General features: G+C 39.4%; 2 protein-coding genes across 2 annotated transcripts; both read right to left on the minus strand.

The window, feature by feature from the left end:
• Positions 1-1282: 1282 nt before the first annotated feature.
• npffl (neuropeptide FF-amide peptide precursor like) lies at positions 1283-5543 on the minus strand. The gene is made up of 3 exons (XM_088337231.1): positions 4838-5543; positions 3916-4031; positions 1283-1629 (listed from the first exon to the last, which is right to left on the minus strand). Exons 1-3 carry the CDS (start codon positions 4988-4990, stop codon positions 1506-1508), a joined length of 393 nt encoding a protein of 130 aa, XP_088193357.1. The 5' UTR covers positions 4991-5543; the 3' UTR covers positions 1283-1505.
• Positions 5544-10972: 5429 nt separating this feature from the next.
• Positions 10973-16040, minus strand: hyal1 (hyaluronidase 1). The gene is made up of 4 exons (XM_088338782.1): positions 15892-16040; positions 13149-14032; positions 12975-13064; positions 10973-12271 (listed from the first exon to the last, which is right to left on the minus strand). The coding sequence occupies exons 2-4, from the start codon at positions 14028-14030 to the stop codon at positions 11951-11953; spliced, it is 1293 nt and encodes a 430-aa protein (XP_088194908.1). The 5' UTR covers positions 14031-14032; positions 15892-16040; the 3' UTR covers positions 10973-11950.
• Between the last annotated feature and the right edge of the window lie 3182 nt (positions 16041-19222).

Raw genomic sequence — 19222 nt, forward strand, 5'->3', positions numbered from 1 at the left:
TATTTATATGGCCCATATAACAATGCTGAGAGAAGCACAAGGGAATAATAAGCCGCATTGACCTGTGGTTTTAAATATGTCCACTGGTTGTCGCCAAAGCCAGGCGGCACTCACAAAGCACCCACTGTAGCTGTATTTACTGACTATCATTAATCAACCTGAGAACATTGTGGAAGCCCACCCTAATGTTATTTTACCTAAAATAAAAGCCACAAACACGGTGTTTAAGGCAACATGAAAAATACCAACTGAAAAAAATACCACCCGGGTGTATTTGCAGAAGTTTAAATAAGTTTCAAGAATATTCTTGAAATCTAACTGTGAAGTTCCCATATTCAGGTAAACATTTTTTTAAGAAAATATAAATAAAAAAGAAGAAAGACGTAAATCCTAACAACAATCATTTAAATTAGTGTTTCTCACTTCCCATGAGTTTCCCCAAGTGGATATAAGTTACATTTTTGTTTTGCTTCTTTTATATAAACACTACAAGTGATTAAATGTAAGTGAAGACATCTTTTTTTTGTGCCAGATGGCGCCAGGTGTGTGCCGGGCTTATGGGTACCCCCCCAACAAACAAAATCCTTATGAAAGGCTTGGCAAAAAAAAAGAGAAATATCCTTCCTTGGTCTTAGTAGCACTCATTTTCAGTTGCACGACACAATACAGCCGCCAGAGGTCAAATAGTACGCAATGTCCCTTTAAATTATAATGCTGGCTAAATTGAAAGTATGTATAAAGTTTTTATCAATTTTGGTCACTGTGGCGCTGGAGAAAATACAGGTTATTTTTGGGGATAATAATTTTACTGTCATTTTGGATTTTACTAAATTCAAACCGTTTTTTTTCTTTTAAGTTTTGCTATTTTTTACCTTTTTTTTCAAGAAAAAATAGCAAAACTAATACTTAAAATGAGCAAAATATACCGGCCAGTAGAACAAGTTTATATTCCTACATTACAATTGTTTCTGTTTATCTGAAAAATACAATATTTATTATTGTATAAAAATGTTTATTTCATGAGGTTGATGTTTTATTTTTGCTGCTACGCGTACCCCTAAAAAAGACAAAAACCTTGCGAAAGGCTAGGGGGAAAAATGAAAATAAATGGTAGATCAGTCACTTTGATCCTCCGTATTTTGAATTCTTCCTCGTGCTTTGCAGTGGTCTTTCTTTTTTGCACACAATACAGTGACATCTAGTGGTCAAATAATGCACATTTCCACAATTCGGTAGCAATGAAATGGGCATTAAATGAGCAAATTTAGGAATTACACTCCTCCAAGTTGAAAGCCTTTATTATTATTTGGATATTTTACAAAATAACAAGTTCAGCTTTTTGTCTGTTATTCACAAGGTATTGTGTCCATTTGGTATAATTGTGATGACAATAAAATGAAAATTAAAAAGCTTTTTTCAAGAATAAAACAAGAGCGCTTTCATTTCAGTTTTACGTGGGCCGGGCCAGCTGGGCCCCACAGTGGCTCCCCTCTCTTTGAAGAAGTTTATCGTTTCTTGCCAAACCTCTGAGGCACCGCCAGGCTCCAGATCTGGCCGGGCCCCTCCTCCCAGTCAGGCGAGTTGATTTGATCGTCCAACACCAGCGGCCCTCGAGACGAGCGCCCAAACCTGTCGGGTGGGAGAAGGTCATACGGGAGATTTAGTGACTTTAAGATTTTTATTAAAAGATTTTTTTTTTTTAGTGGCTGGTTATATGTGGAAACAAATGTGTTTGCTTCATCATTGGGTTGTCATTATGTACCATATATACAGTTATACCTCTATATACGAGCCCCTCCAGACGCAAGAATTTTGATATACGAGATCTATTTGATAGAAAAATTTCACTCCACGTATAGAAAGGAAAATGCAAGTTACAGGCAGTCCCAGAGGCCAACACTAGAGACCGCTCACCACCTGTTCATCCCAGTTAATGCATGCACTCCCTGTCATCAGACACTTGATCCAGCAGAGTTTGTTATGTATATTTTTTTGTTATATTTTTTCATTGTAGTGTTTTCATTGTATTTGTGCCGTTTTGTGACCATGCCATGAGGCTCTTTAACTCCACCCGGCGGAGTAAAGGCCCACACTAAACCACACCCCCTACATTGCATATTACCGTACTTTTATTGCAGTGTGTATTTTATGTAGCACTATTTAAATACTCTAGACAACACGCTACAGTGGGTATTAGCACGTCACATTGGGTATTTGTATATTGTATTCCTTTTGCTTTATTATTGTATTGTTCTCAGCGAAGGGATGCTGCTGGAAATGTGAATTTCCCTGCGGGGATGAATAAAGTATCTATCTATCTATCTATGAGTTCTGGAAAGGAAAATGGTAAGTTGCTTCATCAAACAAAATACAGGGAGTGGTTAAATATATTTCCCTGTACTAAATCCACCCAATCTATCCATTATCTGCACCGCTTATCATCAGAAGGGTGCAGGGGTGCTGGAGCCCATCCCAGCTATCTTCAGGCAGTGGGCAGGGGACACCCTAAATTGGTTGCCAGCCAGTCGCAGGGCACACAGACAGACAACTCACTCACTCATTGACACCTAGGGACAATTTGGACCGGCCAATTAACCTAACATGCATATTTTTGGAAAGTGGAACAAAACCCATGTAAGCACAGAGAGAACCTAAAAACTCTGCGCAGGTAGCTGGATTTGATCTCATGACCTCGGAACTGTGCGGCGGAAGCACTAATCACTCAGCCGCCGTGCCGCTGTACTAGATCATGAGCAAATAATTAATGTTTATAGAAAACAAAATGTAATCTGCTTCCTCCTACAGATATTGGTTGTATGTTAGTAACTTGGCTGATCACTAGAAGAAAGGAGAGATACAATGGCATGCTTTTTGCAATTCTGTCCATAAGTAGGTGTTACAGGAGGAACCCCAAGTTGCAGATCTAGCTCCACCTCCACCCAGCCCTGCAGAATGCTATAAAAGGTCTCACGGTACACTGGTGTACCCCGGAAAACAGGTTGAAAAACACAATTGTGACGGATCGTTTTTACTGTAAATGTTAACGGTCCAAAACATAATTTACTTTTTATTCCTTATATTAATTCATGATTAATCAGCCAAACAATCAAACACAAGGATTTTGTTCGGAATAAGCATTCGCCTGAAAATGTACTGTATTTTCCAGACTTTAGAGTGCAACTAAAATCCCCAAATTGGACATAAATTTGGAACTGCACTTTATAAAGTGTGGTGTACCAAAAAAATACAATCAAAAAAGATGGAAGTGCAAATGCTTTTATTCCTGTGCCGGTATACTACAGTGTTTGTGTAATGATTGAAAATGTTGTATCCAATCAAACTCAGGTCGCAGCAGTGCAGTGAGAGAGAGAGCCTTTATCTCGTTATTAGACAATTTGTTTTCATGGTACCAGAGACAAATGTCACCAAAGTCCGATTCATCATTAGCTTCACCAAAGAGTTTTTTTCCTTGTCTTACTTTTTTTGCATCTATTTAAAAATTCCAGGATCACTTTCTGTTTTATCCATTTTCTAACATTCCTCTCTGCCACTATGAGTAAAAATAGAGGGATGATGAGAACAAATCAAAAGCCTTTTCAGATATCATCTATATCCTTGGTGGTCTAATGGTTAGGTTGGAGCACTTTGGCCACCGCAACCCAGGTTCAATTCTCATTGTGTATAGTGTTTTGCAATTTTGGTCAGCGACATTTTTCAACTGATCACTCATCTATAACTGTAGTTTTAATTCGCCTTGTAGTAATTCCATGTGCCTTAATGTGCAGAAAATACGATACCGCATATAGACGTATCTAGTGTTTTTCTTAAAACCCTGAAAAGGACTTTATGAGGGAATTGTGTTTTTATTCTGATGAAAGAATGTATGCTAGAGAGTAAAATGTGATTTGCACCAACCTCTGCGGCTGATGAAGCACAGAATTTCTGGCTTCTCTTTGCGATCCCAGAAGAAGAGCACGGAGCAGTGCCGTAAGAAGACGATCGTCCAAGCCGCCCTCCGCTTTGACACTCTCCTGGTGAAAAAAGAAAAATATATAAGGGCGTGCGGAACATTTTATCAGTAAGAGTTGATCTCCAGCTTGAAGAAGATGCTTTGAAATTGTCTCTTCTGCCTTGCACATATTTTGCATGTGGTCAACCACACAATAATTAATTATTCTGACTATCACATTGAGAGAATTTTTTCAAGAAAATTATACAGTAACATTTTTCTGATCGTACAAAACTGATACGAGTATGGGCAGTCACCTTGTGAATAAACACTGATATTGATACCAAGTACCAACACCAACAGAGGACAGTTTTAGACATGCTTCCCAGTGCAGATATTTCCTTCAAATATCATGATATTTCATATTAAAATTATATTTCCTAATTGATAATGGTAAAATGACATTGGCTGATACTGATATTGAACCATAACAAGAACCGATGACTTGAAATCGGAAATTAGCTGTAGCCTGATAAAAAAAAAATCTGGTAACGGTACAAGCCCGTTCGTACGTTTTTGTCTTCATCTTTAATTAAAAAGAATATAAATATTAAATAGGTTCAGATTATTGAGGCTAAGAAAATGTTCTCAGTTGGTTGCAACCCTAGCTCTTACTGATATTTCAATCCGATGTATCGATTAATCCCCCCAAAAAATTATCGACCAATTCTTCTGTTATTAAAATAATCGTTAGATGCAGCACTACTGGAATTGACGACCCCTGTTCTGATTGAATGAATCATTACATAATTATGTCATGAGTCTGACTTTTCACATCAAATCTTAATGATGAGACATGTCACAAAAGTTTCTGATCGGCCATCTCACCATTTCTAGCAAGCCGTTGCCCAGGTTGTCCTCGGAGCTGCCCGCTTTTGCATCTCCGCGATCTTCTGTAGCGCCTACCACATGTAGCCCATGGGTAACGCCCGCTAACGCCACAAGCACCACCAAAATGCTAACCGCTGCACCTGTGTCCATGTTAGCCAGCCAATGGATGAAGAAGGAGACTTTCCAAAAGCTATGGAGGACTCAAAGGAAGTCAGTGGAGGATGAAAGTCACCAACCCGGCCCTGCTGTCTTTTATACACCGTACAGCGAGATCTCAGGAGACCCGCAGAATGATAATGGGAGCGAGGGACGGGGTGGAGGCTGGACGGCGGGCCATTTAGAATCAGCATCGGAGTCTTTAGTGACGACTGGAGACGGCCATTACGTGGCCCAGAGGACAGTGCGCCGCACTGTAGTCAACTTATTAAACAGATAAATCTGCACAAATGGGCCGTGATCAACTAGCCCCTCGACACCTGAGTACAAGACAAGAAACGTTGTAGGAAATATTCATCAGCGCGCAAGCAGAGACGCCATATGGTGGCATGATCAACAAGAGAGCTGGGAATTTGCAATGTCTTGCGGTTGAAGTTTTTTTCAACCTGTCATGGTGGAAATATAAAATTACAAATATATTAAACAGTAATATTTATTCAGTGTTAGCGTTTTTTGCCATTAAAATTCACATTTTGGATTTTTCTTTTGTAAAATCTCTAAATTTTCACTTAATGATTATTAATAATAAAATGAGTATATAACGTATTGTGAGTGTCTTCATATGCAGAGTGAGGCACGCAATTCTCTTGCCTCATGGTAGAGGGTGATAATGAGCCAAAGATTCTGATTTGGTGCAGACCTATGCCCTAAGTGGACTTAGTGATAATATTAGCAAGCTGACAGCAAGTGAAGCCATTCAGTAATTTTTTTCTCGTTGCGCGGATTTTTGTTAGAAATAGAGGACTGCTTTATTGATGCTTTCCTTGAAATGAGCACGGAACAGATTTCCCTTATAAGCTAAAGTAAGACAATAAAGCTTTTTATTTCTATTCTACAGTTTATATATTAGTTTCTTGCTGTGACAATCAAATTATATTCTTTGTCTGCCAGCTCGACAGGCATCGGGCCAGGCGGATCGACGGGCGTCGGATCGATGAAATGAGGTTCATTTATTTGTGAATCTGACTGCCTCACCAGACACAAACCACAGCGCAGATCACTGCAACAGATGTAAAATTGGTTTAACATTCGTCTCCATCAAAAAGTGATGTAAAATAGAATTAAAATATGCCAACGATTCCTCTAAAAGGCATGTTTATTTGGAGAAAAATAACTTTTTAAAAAAGTATTTTCAAGGCGTTTGAAAACGTCTTTACACGACTACTTTTTAGTGTAAATTTGGACGATATTAGACAAGGTTAACAAAACAATTACTATTTTTAGACTCAACTCGGTCGAATGGGCTTGATCAGCGTTTTTTAACCATGAAATCTTGTTTGGCGTTATGTAGGAAATTGTCAATTCAATTTGGTAAACAGAAATTGGCCATTATTCTCAAAAGTGTGTTGAGAATGCTGTCTTCCGGTGAATAGCTTTAATATACTTCAAAATTCTCCCTTAAATAGACACAATAACTTGTTTTTGAGCTAACATTCCAAAATAACAACAACAACAATAATAAATAAATAAAGCTATGTTTCACTGGCATTTGAACTAGCTCATTTCAAATGTAATTTTACGTATTTAAGTGGAAAAAATGAATGATGTCAATAATATATTTTGGTCCCACTCACAGATCATTCTGCTCGTGTTAAGGATATTTTTTTCTCAATTTACTAGAAAGAAGATACAAAAATAAAATAAAAAATAGAAACATAACAAGTATAGAAAAACAAAACTACAACAAAATGTTTCTGTCAGGACCAGGACAGGGAAACAGGACCCACTCGCGTAACGTTACTCACAGTTTTATTGGGGAGAGGAGACAGGAGCGCACACTCGATCTGGAGATCGTTGGTCGCAGGGAGTAAGTTGCTCAGCTGCGGAAGTGGGACTTCCGTGGCTAGCACGGAAAAAGTCAAAATCAAACAGATCGTGGCGGGAGCAAAACAGGAAAAACAACACAGGAAAAACAGAGATTCTCAGACGCACCAACAAAAGTCTACTGACAGGACAGCGTTTAAATATTGACAGGGAGCCAATCTGTGAGGAGCTCCAGCTGGTGTCCACGGGCGGGGCCAATTGGGCGCCATGGCAACCGTGACAGTTTCAAATGTTATGTAACCGTACATGAGCAACTGCTGCCATTGTGAAATGTGCCATTGTACTAAGTGTTGACATTTTAGATATTTAATACGTTTGAAAATTATTGTGAACATATTTTCAAATTACAACTCAAGGTGTGTTTGGCTAAAAAAAAGTTGATAAAACACTGGGCTAAAAAAAATCCATATTTAGGCAACTATAGGCTGTTTCCCAATGAGTAGCAAAAAACTAGCGAGTTAAGCAATTCAGCTAATGTTGTGTTCACGTTCAAGGTCACAAAATTTGCCAAATTTTCACCAGTTTTTTGTGTTGTTCTTATCAAAAGAAAACATTTTAAAGTCCAAAACGAACCTTGATAAAAATTAGAACCCAGTACCCTCAATAAGTAGTATAAATTCACAAGGGAGAGGATGACTTACTGTTCAATTCAACTTCTGTTTAAAGGGTAAAGATACTTAAAAAGAAAAGTGGTATTGTTCCGATACTCTAAGAGCAATCGGTGGTTCATTGGATGTTGAGTCTGTCAATGGGTCGGTCAACAGGTCAGTGGGGAGTTTGTACGGTCAGGGACTCGGTAGGTTAACGATTCGAATCTGTGGGCTAGTAAGTGGTTTAATCAACTGGTCTTTCAGTCAGTGGGTCAGCGAGTCCGGTTTTGGTTCTTTGATATCACCAGATGGTCAATCTGTTGGTTATCGACTGGTCGATCAGTCGATTGGAGCTTGAATTTTAGCCAGCTCAGGCAATCACAAATAAGTGCTAAGATCATAAGTGGTCAATTTACAATTTATTATTAATCCGTTAACTGGCCATCCGTCAAGTCATAAACAACCCATATAGAACCAGAACCTCTTTTTTACCTGTATCACACACTCTTTTTTACGAGTCTAACACAAAATAAAGTTAAAAACAACAAAAATGTGTGTTCGTTTGTTTCTGGAAGTGGCGAACTTTTACCGAACGGAAATCAAATGTGATTGTTAAAGTGGTTTATTCACACACAAAGAGCTTATCCCGCTTCACGATAAAGCATCCAAGAGTAAATTACCAGGCTTGAATACACTTTTCATTTCCTGACATACTGTAAGTATTGGCAGGGGAGTTTAAAGCGACATTGTGTAATATTTAGTGCCTCCTAGAGGTGCCAAAAACTTTCATTCAGTAAAAAAACATAACATTGTTTTGAATACTATGCAAAAATACAAAAACTATAAAAAAATCATGGGTTAAAAAAAATTGAATTTCTTTTACGTAGTGAGATCCCTACTTAGGTCGCCGTCATTTTTGCCTGCGGTCTTGTTGCTTGCTGTGTTACTTGTTTTGTTTATTTTGTTGGTCAAATATAACACACTGGGGCTTTAAAGGCTGTATCCTACAAGAAAATTGCACATTTTAGTTCTGACAAGTACAATGAAATATATGAACAAACCATACAATATGACATTGAATGACATTCCAAGTCGTACCGAATTCAATCGTTACACTTTCAAATCAAATCCATAATTCACATCATACTTTAACTTAAACAACAGTTCAAATTCCAACTCAAAGCCTACCTTTATAAGGATTCAATCATTGCATTTTTGGATAAGATCATAAACAGTGGAATCTCGGTTTTTGAACGCCTCTCAGCTCGAACAAATCGGTGTCCGACCAAAAATTTCCAGAAATTCTTGCTTCGCTGTTCGAACGCCGGTAATGCGTGAGTGCGTACTTTAGGGTGCGATGCTGAGCGGCGTACGGGTGTAGATCGCTCTTTTCGTGACCAACTGTTATCGGGTGCGGACGTGCTTCGTTTGCTTTCGCTTTTAATATAGGTGTACGAAGTGTTTTAGCCCCTAATTATGCCTCCGAAGAAAGACAGTGCAAGCAGCAAAGTTGCTACAGGTGAAAAAAGAAAAGTAGTGCGTACAGCTATTGCATTTAAGGAAGAAATAATAGCAAAATATGAAGGAGGTGTGCGAGTGTCTGGTCTTGCTAGGGAATACCCCACCGTCCACCTGCGCCTTCTGCTGACCCCCACAAAGGTAAGAAATTCTATGCATAATTCTTTTCTTTATCCTTTTTTTTTTTAATTTTTACACGTTCATGATAGCGTAATCTTTCGTACGGAAGATTACGATAACGCGAACGTACGATTAGCCGGGGTTAGCTTCATGTTTACGTTAAACATTCAAAACATTCAGGGTGTTGGAACGGAGCCCAACATTCAGGGTGTAGGGACGCAGCCCCCTTTCCAATGAACCGCTCACCACTTGTTGTGGAGACCCGGGTACTAAATGACTTTTAAACGACCTGATTTTTTCTTTTTACACATTCATGTTATCGTAATCTTTCGTACGGAAGATTACGATAACATGAACGTACGATTAGCCTGGGTTAGCTTTATGTTTACGTTAAACATTCAGGTAAACATTCAGGGTGTTGGAACGGATTAAAACGATTTACATTATTTTTAATGGGAAAAAGGATTTCGGTGATCGAACAATTAGGTTTTCGAAAAGGGTTCTGGAACGGATTATGGTCAAGAACCGAGGTTCCACTGTACATTGTAAGTGTCTCAGCATGAGCTAATAGCACTTTTGAGCAAGCATACAGTAAACAAAGTCTTGTCCTGAATGAACATTATCATATTTGTGCGATTGTGTTTATTGTGTGCAGGGTAATTACTAATCCCCATAGTGTGCACGCTTGACGTCAAATGTCTAATGGTCGAAAATCGGCTTAGAGTAAGCAAATACGCACACAAGGACACTCTTGCGATAGACGTTTAACCGCCATGGAAACCAGCGTGTCATCACCAGTTTATGTTTTAAATAGAGATCATAAACCTTTCGGCGGGATGGTGTTCTAATTTCCCCTGATAGCATATTAAAAATGGGACATTTGGATTCCTTTTACTGGCTGTGTGAAGATTTTCCAGCAGCCTCTTGTAAAGTCTTCTTTATATCTCATCAATGCTGACTCACATTTTTCAAGAAAAAACTGTGCATCACTTTTTGGAACGATATCATTTAAGACATGAAATTATTAAGAATGTGTAGCAAATGCCTGTCTGGTTATTTTGCAGGATGAGTTGAAATGACAAGTGCATGTATAAACAGTCTCAGGTCTGGATAACATTGGCTAACTTCCGTGGATGTTAATACATTACCACCTGGTGGTCAACAGAGGTTCTACGCTCTGTTTTTAGCATTTTTCATTAATATTGTGTCATGATGGGTAAAGTGCAATTTTCAAAAGTTAAAATGCTGTACTGTTATTTGTTTTTGTTTGTATGTTGTTTGTTGTTTCATTGGCTTGATTGTAGTTACACTACTTTCAAAAAAACAACAGCACCCTGACATCAAAGTGCACTAATAACATTAAAGGGACAGTGTGTACGATTTTAAACCACTGTTGGTAATAAAAAAATCTTAACTTAGAAAAGAAAAATCTTCATTGAAATAAATAAAGAAGCTCAGCGGCTAAATGGGTAGCACGTCCGCGGCAACTCTGAGGTCAAGGGATCAAACCTTCCTGTGTGGAGTTTGCATGCTCTCCCCGTGCTTACGTGGGTTTCCTCCAGGCACTCCGGTTTTCTCCCACATTCAGAAAAACATGCATTTCAGGTTAATTTGCCAGTTCAAATTGTCCCTGCGTGTGAATGATCGAGCACATTTTCTGTCCCTGTGTGCCCTGCGACTGGGTGGCAACCAGTTCAGGGTGTCCCCTGCCCACTGCCCAAAATAGCTGGGATGGGCTCTAGCACCCCCAGACCCTACTGAGGATAACTGGTGCAGATAATTGATGGATGGATGGATGGATGATTTAAATAATTAACAAAAATAAAAATAAACTGTCAAATAAACATGAATGTTTAGTCAAGGGTTGAGATATTGACATTTATTTTGCATCACATGAGTCTCACTTAAGGGAGCTGACATAACTGACCACGATCTTGCTACTACGGGTACCCAAAGACTAAAAATCTTGTGAAAGGCTTGGCAAATAAGAAAATGGTGCAGTTTGGTCACGTTGAGTCTCTGCAGTTCATATTCTTTCCCGTGCTTTTTAGAACTTTTCAGGAGCATTACACCATACCGCGACATGCAGTTGTCAAATAATACACAGTCTCCCTTTAAATAAATAGAAGTATGCTAATCCAGCGTTTTTCATGGGGGTTGCTATCCAAAAAAGACCCGTGGTAGTCAAAACACACAAAGTAGAAACCAAAGAAAAAAAACCTGTTTATAGCATTTGTTTAACAGATAAATGTACTGTACTTTATAAAGGTTTTTTTTTCTTTACAAAAACTTCTGTTCTGTCAAATGATAATTTCAAATGTAATCTTGCCGCTACATTGCACTATTGATTCAGGACACTATCCTCTGTTTTACTTTAGAATATATTTTGTCGCCATGAAGTGGACGTTATTGGAAAACAAAAATGTGCTGTAAAAATGCTTTTAACTTCCATTGGTATGTCAAAAAGTCCAAGTTTGTTGGCAATAGAAAGCATCGTCCTTTGCCTTTTGTTGCCTTTGTGGGTCCAGAGTGTTTTGTTGACATGATGGCTTTATGAGAAACTCAAAATTGAAAAATATATCCGCGTCCGTAAATTAAGTTAGTCAAGCTGTTTTTCATATGTGTACAACTTATACCGCAATGATATTGACACACAGGCAGACACAGAAAAGAGGCAAGGTAACAAATAGCTAATCAGAATGCAGAACACAATGCACAATGAAAATCCGTGAAGTAGCAAAATCGCGAAAGTAAATCGCCATCCAGCGAAGGATTATTGTAGTAATTGGCTAAACAAATACTTGTTCCAAAACTCACACCACCTACATATTGTTGCTTATGCCTACCGGGGCATGTCGCAATGGTCCCCCGACCACCCAGGGAAGCACTTGCACTCAAAGTGAGACGACATGAACATCACCTCTTCTGCACTGAGCTGTCCCAGCACCGTGTAATGGCGCCTACCATGCAGCCTTTCCTCGGACATCACTTTCCAGCGTGCTGGGTTGAGGTGGTGCCAGATCCGAGACTCGGGGTCCCTCCTGGCGCAGCGGCCCCTGGACGAGCACACAGCCTTGCTGCACAGGACGGCCGCTGACGTCACGTTGACCAAATAGGGACCAAGAGTCTCGTCAATGTAGGACTTGACGGCGTCGCAAGATGCCTGGGGGGGACCAGTCAAGAGTTTGAATATCAAACTTTTATGTAAAGGTGGCAGCCAATTGGTGTCGATTTTTCTTTTTATGCGGGTTCTGACTGCTGCCATTTTCCACCCCAGAGATAAATTTTGCCGTCAGATAGACGTTTCAGTCCATCTAGTCTAGCACTAATACATTGAAAAATGGAATGACTGACAGGCACACTTTTAGCCCCTTGACCTACGTTGGCCACTAGATGGCCTGGTACTTTTTACCAGCCAGGCAGGAGGGAGGGCAACAGGAGAATGAAAGAGCAGCCAGATCTATCTATCTATGTTTATCACACCCCTTGATCTGCTTTTTTGAACCTTGAAGATTTAATTTTGGAAAAAAAAGAGCTCAAAGGAGAGTATTAGAGTGGTTTGAAATTCTTTATCTAAAGGCTTCTTTCCCTGTCCTCTTTGCAAGTTCAAAATCTATTGATGTATTCTCTCGTTATTTTGAGTGTTTACTAGAGTTTGAACTTGTAACTGTGTCATAATTTTGAACGAACTAAAGGGGTGGGGGGCGTCAATGATTTATCAATCATGACATTTCCAAGCAAAAAGTATCGGAATCAAATCAGCACTACCCTATATTTACTCAGATTGGATCAATACCAAAATTCCAAGTATCGCCTACCTTTAATGGGTGAAAATGGATGCATACTGTTGATAAAAGTAGGAGTACCTTAGATTTCGAAAAAGAATGGTCACCCCAGAGGACCACCCCCGCAGAACCCAAGGCAGCACTCTCTCCAACAATGTAGACAAGATGTTCCTGTAGATGATGTATTAAATAAGAAATACAGTATGCGTTAAAAAGGCTTTTTACATATTTTCTGATACTGTTTCATTTACTCACCTGGGAGAGAAACTCGAGCGAAAAAGTGTAGGCGATTGTAGCATATGGGATAACAGGCCGAGAGATAAGCGCAACTCTCAATGCCTCCAGGACACGGTGACGAACATAAAGCGACACTTCCGGGCCGAGGTTTCGCATCTCCTGACTGAGGTAAATGCTGGGATAGAGCGCCGAGGACACATTCCAGAGCCACATCAGCTCATCGTTTCTTTTTGACTCAACCGTAGGGCACTGGCCAGTGTAGTTCATGATTTTGTAGTAGTTGTAGCAACTGGGGAACCCGTAGAAGCCCCAAAGACCACCGGGCCGCTCTTTTTGACCCACTTTCAAAGTCTCCTCCATGAACTTCCTACCAGCCGCTTCAAACTCGACACGGGCTAAAGCGTTCACCTGTGGGGGCTTCCAGTCTGGATGTTTTGACTGGACCAGTGCTCGCGAGCCTTCCCAGTACACATGCTTGGTGTCCCAGTTCCTCTCCCAAACCGGCCTCCAGCTCTCCCAGTCCACCACAACCAGGCCTTGGAAGTTTCCATCGGGGATGTATTTGGTGATATCGTCTCTGGCCGCCCTCAGGTGCTCATCAAGGCTGGAGTTTTGTGGCACACCGCCGTTTACTGCCTTGCCTTGACTGTAGTACGGGTACAAACCTAGCTTGTCTGTGTAAAAAATGGCAATGTCATTACCTATAAAGGTCTGGTTTTGATTCTGGATGATACTGAACGTGCCCAAGTCCAGATCAACACCATACTGCGTAAGGCAGGCAGCCGTAGGGGCATTCCACACACTCACAAAGGGCAACTGGAAGAAAGATGATGGAGACATGCTAATAGCCGGAAGTTGGCTAAGTAAGCTGAACAGGAGGAGAGGATGAAGGAAACTCATCTCTAGAAAGGAGAAAAATAAACATACAAGTAATGATCACTATTTATTTTACTTCCATATCACTATCACTGTTTTTGTGACAAACCACAAAAGCATGTTTGGTAGAAGAAAGTACTCTGCCTAGAACACTGTATAGAATATTTAAGGATATTTTTCAAGATCTCTGATTTTTCAAATTCTATCATAAATATCAATCTTTTTCCAGAGTCTCACAAGTAAGGACGCCTCTCACACTTGCTCCGGAATTTCCCTTTTTTTTCTTTCTCGCAGCTGCTGGATTAGTTTTTTTTTTTTCTTTTTTTTTTTTTTTTTTTTTTTTTCAAAAAAGTCCAAAGCAAGGTAAGCCGACGACATGGACTTGATGAAATCAGCTTTGGAAGGATTTGAGAGAATCAATAAATTAAATGAGAGAAACGATGCTTGAAATGAAAGAAGCATTTCAAGAGATGGACTACAACATGGGGAAAATGCAGGTTGTTTTACACATTGTATTGTTGTATGGGGGAAAAATATGGAAGAGAAAACTATAATAAACTGTAAAATATATATTGTGATTCAAACCATTTGATTATTTCTAGATATACTATCAAAGGGTTGTTATAATGATGTAATACGTGATTATTTGTTTAAATGACTGATAAAAGAAGCATCCAAAGTTATTTTGGGGGCAGGTCTCTTATAAACATTTGCCTTTTAACCTGTCATCCCTTTTTTCTTTTTAGGTGATTTGTTCGTTTTATGATGTGATGTTTGTTGCTACATGATTTAAGAAAACAAAACGAACAATACAGTTAGGTACAAAAACACTGCCTACTGTCTGCAGATACAGAGTGAGGTATGCAATTCTCTTGCCTCACGGCGGAGAGCGATAGCAAGAACATTCATTCATTCATCATCTGCACCGCTTATCCTCAGTAGGGTTGCGGGTGTGCTGGAGCCCATACAAGCGGTCTTCGGGCAGTGGGCAGGGGACATCCTGAACTGGTTGCCAGCCAGTCACAGGGCCGCAGAGACAGACAACTCACTTGCTCATTCATACCTAGGGACAATTCAAACTGGCCAATTAACCTGACATGCATGTTTTTGGAATGTAGGAGGAAACCAGAGTGCCCCGAGGGAACCCACGCAAGCACAGGGAGAACATGCAAACTCCACACAGGATGGTTCGATCTCATGACCTCAGAACTGTGCCGCACACGCGCGAACCACTGCTCCACCATGCTGCCCCAATAGCAAGAACAATTGTTCTAATTTGGCACACATCCCAGCCCTAAAAAAAACAATTTAGTGATAGTTTTAGCAAGCTAATAGCAGGTCAAAACATCCAGTACTTTTTTTTTTCTTGTAATGATTGATTGATTCTTTTATTCAAACGGAGCACCGCATTGACTTGTTTTTTAAGTTAAGGTAAGGAATTAAAAGTATCTTTTTCAATTTTTTCTTTTGCTCCGGTAATCAGATGATGAATAAGTATTTGTAAATCTGACTGCCTCATTCGACACGAGCCTCGTCGTAACTGACTACAGTGCACTCCGAGTTACGAACATAATCTTTTGATGTCTCTGCCGTAAGAAAATTAAACTTTTTGTAAATTGAATATTGCTATTATGGAATTTGCTATTAGACAGGGTGTCTCTTGCTTCACCAGTCTTTCGCAAAGTGACCGTTATTGCTTAATATGGTACGTTGTAACCATAGCAACTTCTTCTAAATCTTCTACGTTAAGCTAAAAAAAATGGAAGTTAGACATTTAAGAAACTATCAAAGGCTTTAGTCGTACTTAAGATTCTCAGTTTTACTGCTCGCACGTAGTTATACTCAACCAGCAAATTGAACAAAACGTGTTTTATGTCACACTTACCTTTCTTTGATTAAAAAAAGTAAATAAGTGGAAACATTAATAGTCCAATGTTGTTATTGGTGTAATTAATTTTGTATAAATTCTGGGGGTGAAAAAAAATCAAGTCTCGTGACTGGAGAGTGAAGGAAAGAGGTACAAAACAGATGCTATGTTTGTGAGTTTGACACAAACCAATCAGCATCGTCCATGGTGCGTATCAGATCCGCCCCTTAACCAATAGAAAAGGGTTTATATCAACGACAAGCCAATTAGAGAGAAGATAAAGTAGAGTTGCGACTTTTTGACAGGAAAGAACCCGCCCCTTGTGCTGATTTAAACATGTCGTCATTCCAATTTTTCTTTTCTTTTACATGTATTTATTTTTTTTCTCTGTATAACTGGAGACCTTTCCGTTCCCTTAGAAATGCTAACTTTGTCATGTTTGACAGTGTTATTTTAATTTTGATCGTAAGCATTAAAAGACCTTTTGTCTTGCAGTTATAAAGGATTAATGAAATAGTAAGTTATTCGTCTATCTATCTATCCATCTATCTACCTTGGTCATAAATGGGAAATAAAGGACAAATGTAATTAAATAAATCAGTCCTGTTGATTGAAGGGTTCTGTATTTTCCTCGTAACTCTAACAATAGTTGAGAGTTTTTTTAAATTCTCTTTAAAAACAAAGTAAACGTTTGGTGGGGGAATAGGAAAGTAGTCAAACACACTGTCTAAGGCTAGGTTCAAAAGTCGATTCCGATACTTTTGGTTTGGTCCACTTATTTACTTTTGGTTTGCTTTCGACCTGATCTTTCTATGTGAACGCCGCACAACTGTCACGCATGCGCACAAGAGGGTACGTGACGTCCCACGAAATGCACACATGTTTGTGAAGTACTCAAGGATTTTTCGTTTTGTTTTTTTGCATTTTTAAAAGTAGTCAAAAGTCTGTCCAACCCTTTGAGACTTCCTGTCATCAAGGGCTATACAAATGAAAATGGCTTGACACTAAGCAACTTGAAAGTCAAGCAACTGGAATCACTGCACGACGCAATAAAATGTCAATTTCAAATATTGACTTTTCAGTGGAACGACAAATAAACTACAAAATACAAGAATAAAGTGGAGGATTTTTCCAGAGTCTCACAAGTAAGGACGCCTTACAAAGATAATTGGGAAAACATTTCTGAAAAACACTATACACATAAATTAAAAATTTACAAATCTAAAAAAAAAAAGATAAATTACAAAACTAAGTTTTGAAAACTGAACTGTCTATTGTGTTACATAATGTAAGTTGTTGCTAGAAGTGCTGTTGGTTATGTCTAACGAGCAAAAATGGGGACCAAATATTTTTTTGGGGGTTATAAGAGTCGGGAACCCCCATGCATTTGATATGCCGCCCCCCTGACACTCATGTGTGATACTTGACCACTAGATGGCACTGTGATTTCTGGTATGAGCAAGCCCCAGTACCACAAAGTACAGCGTGTCTTTTCCAAGCGAAATACAGCTATTCATAAATAATTGGAAAAAAATGATTTTCATGTTTGGCATTAACTGCAGTTTTACGTCTTAACCAACTTACCATGCTATACAAACTCAAGTGGGACAAAAATAAATTTTTGTATTTATTGTTTTGCTGGTTTGAAATGAAAAATAACATTCAAAATAAATGTTTTAGAAGTGTATGAGCAAAGAGATTAGACAATATACTATTTATATACTTTACTACCCTCTAGCAGCCAGAGTGAGCATTTGATTTGCATTTACTAAAAAAAAAATCATAAATATTGATGATGCCATACTCAGAAATTTATGTCAAGCCGGATCTGGGCCACAGGCCATATGTTTGACATTCCTAATATACATGGTACTCTCTTGTGGTAAAATAGATGGTTATGTAAATATGTGTCTATTATTTAGTGGTGTGCCCTGCAACTGGCTGGCAACCAATTCAGGTTGTCTCGTGCCCACTGCCCCGAAGATAGCTGGGATGAGCTCCAGCACCCCGCGACAATTACATTGGTTGCATTAAACCAATGGTTCCCAAAGTTTTGCAGGCTGGTGCCCGCTTTGTTCCCCAGCGTATTACTAGCGGCCCTTCTTCGGTGCAAACTTTGTTTCCTTCTCGTTTGTTGACTCTGGGACAATGTTTACGGAGTCCGCCATGACACTCAATGAGCTCACACGGTGGGTGTGGCATAGTGTGGTGCTTGCAAACTTTGAATCACATTTATTGGCTTGTGCTATTATTGAAACTTGCCTCTGATTGGTTGGCGCTTTTAAAACTCGAACAGTAACAATTGTGGTTGGCCAAAACTCCATCACTCGCTACAAAACCGTGAAAAAATGCAGTGCTTTGCGGTTTCTCAACCGCACTACGTTCAAACTTCTGACTTAGATTTCTGACTGCCAACCCCCTACCACCTTCTTTTTCCTCACCGCCCCCCCAGATCTTTCCACCAGCCCCAGCGGGACGGTACCGCCCACTTTGGGAACCACTGCATTAAACCATACAATTGATTGTACATAATAAAAATTAATGTAAAAAAACAAACATTTAGAAGTGATCGATACAGTATGTCACCAAAGTGAGTACACCCCTCACATTTCTGCAGATATTTCATTATAATGTTAAATAGAACATCACTGAAGAAACATTGCTGTGACACAATTAAAAGAGGTATGTCAACAAAGGCTATGGCTTACTGGAAAGATATCCTCTGATCTGATGAGACAATGATGAATTAATTTGGCTCAGATGGTGTGAAACAATTTATGGTGGCAAGTGAGTACACACATGTTTGTGTTGTGCCTAAAGTCAATCATGGTGTTGGGAATGTCATGGTTTGGGGCTGCATGACTGTAACTAGAATTAAGGAGTTGCATTTCATTAAGGGAAACACAAACTTAAGAATGTACTGCGAAATACTGGAGGCGAGAATGGGTAAAGGGGATGGACTGGCCAAGCAAGTCCCCAGATCTAAATCCAATAGAACATCTTTAGGGAATCCCCCAGCTGTCAGGTTGTCATGGAGGAGCATTCGAGTGGCCAATTGTGAGGCTCTGGTAAAATCCATGGCCAGGGGGATTAAAGTGGTTCAGTAAAATCATATTGGCCACACTAAACTTTGAGCTACAGGAACTTATACTTTAGGGTGTACTCGCTTTCGTTACCAGGGGTTAGCTACTAAGCTTTACACGGACTACCTTTTATTGTGTCAAAGCGACGTTTCTTCGGTGTTGTTCTCTTGAACATTGTAATGAAATCTCTGCAGAAATTTAATGGGTGTACTTACTTTTGCGACATACTGTATATTCAAGTCGATTCATGTAACCAATTTGGCAGT

The sequence above is a fragment of the Urocampus carinirostris genome, chromosome 6 (assembly GCF_059441175.1).
Source record: "Urocampus carinirostris isolate Australia breed hairy pipefish chromosome 6, RoL_Ucar_1.0, whole genome shotgun sequence".
Classification (NCBI taxonomy): Eukaryota; Metazoa; Chordata; class Actinopteri; order Syngnathiformes; family Syngnathidae; genus Urocampus; species Urocampus carinirostris.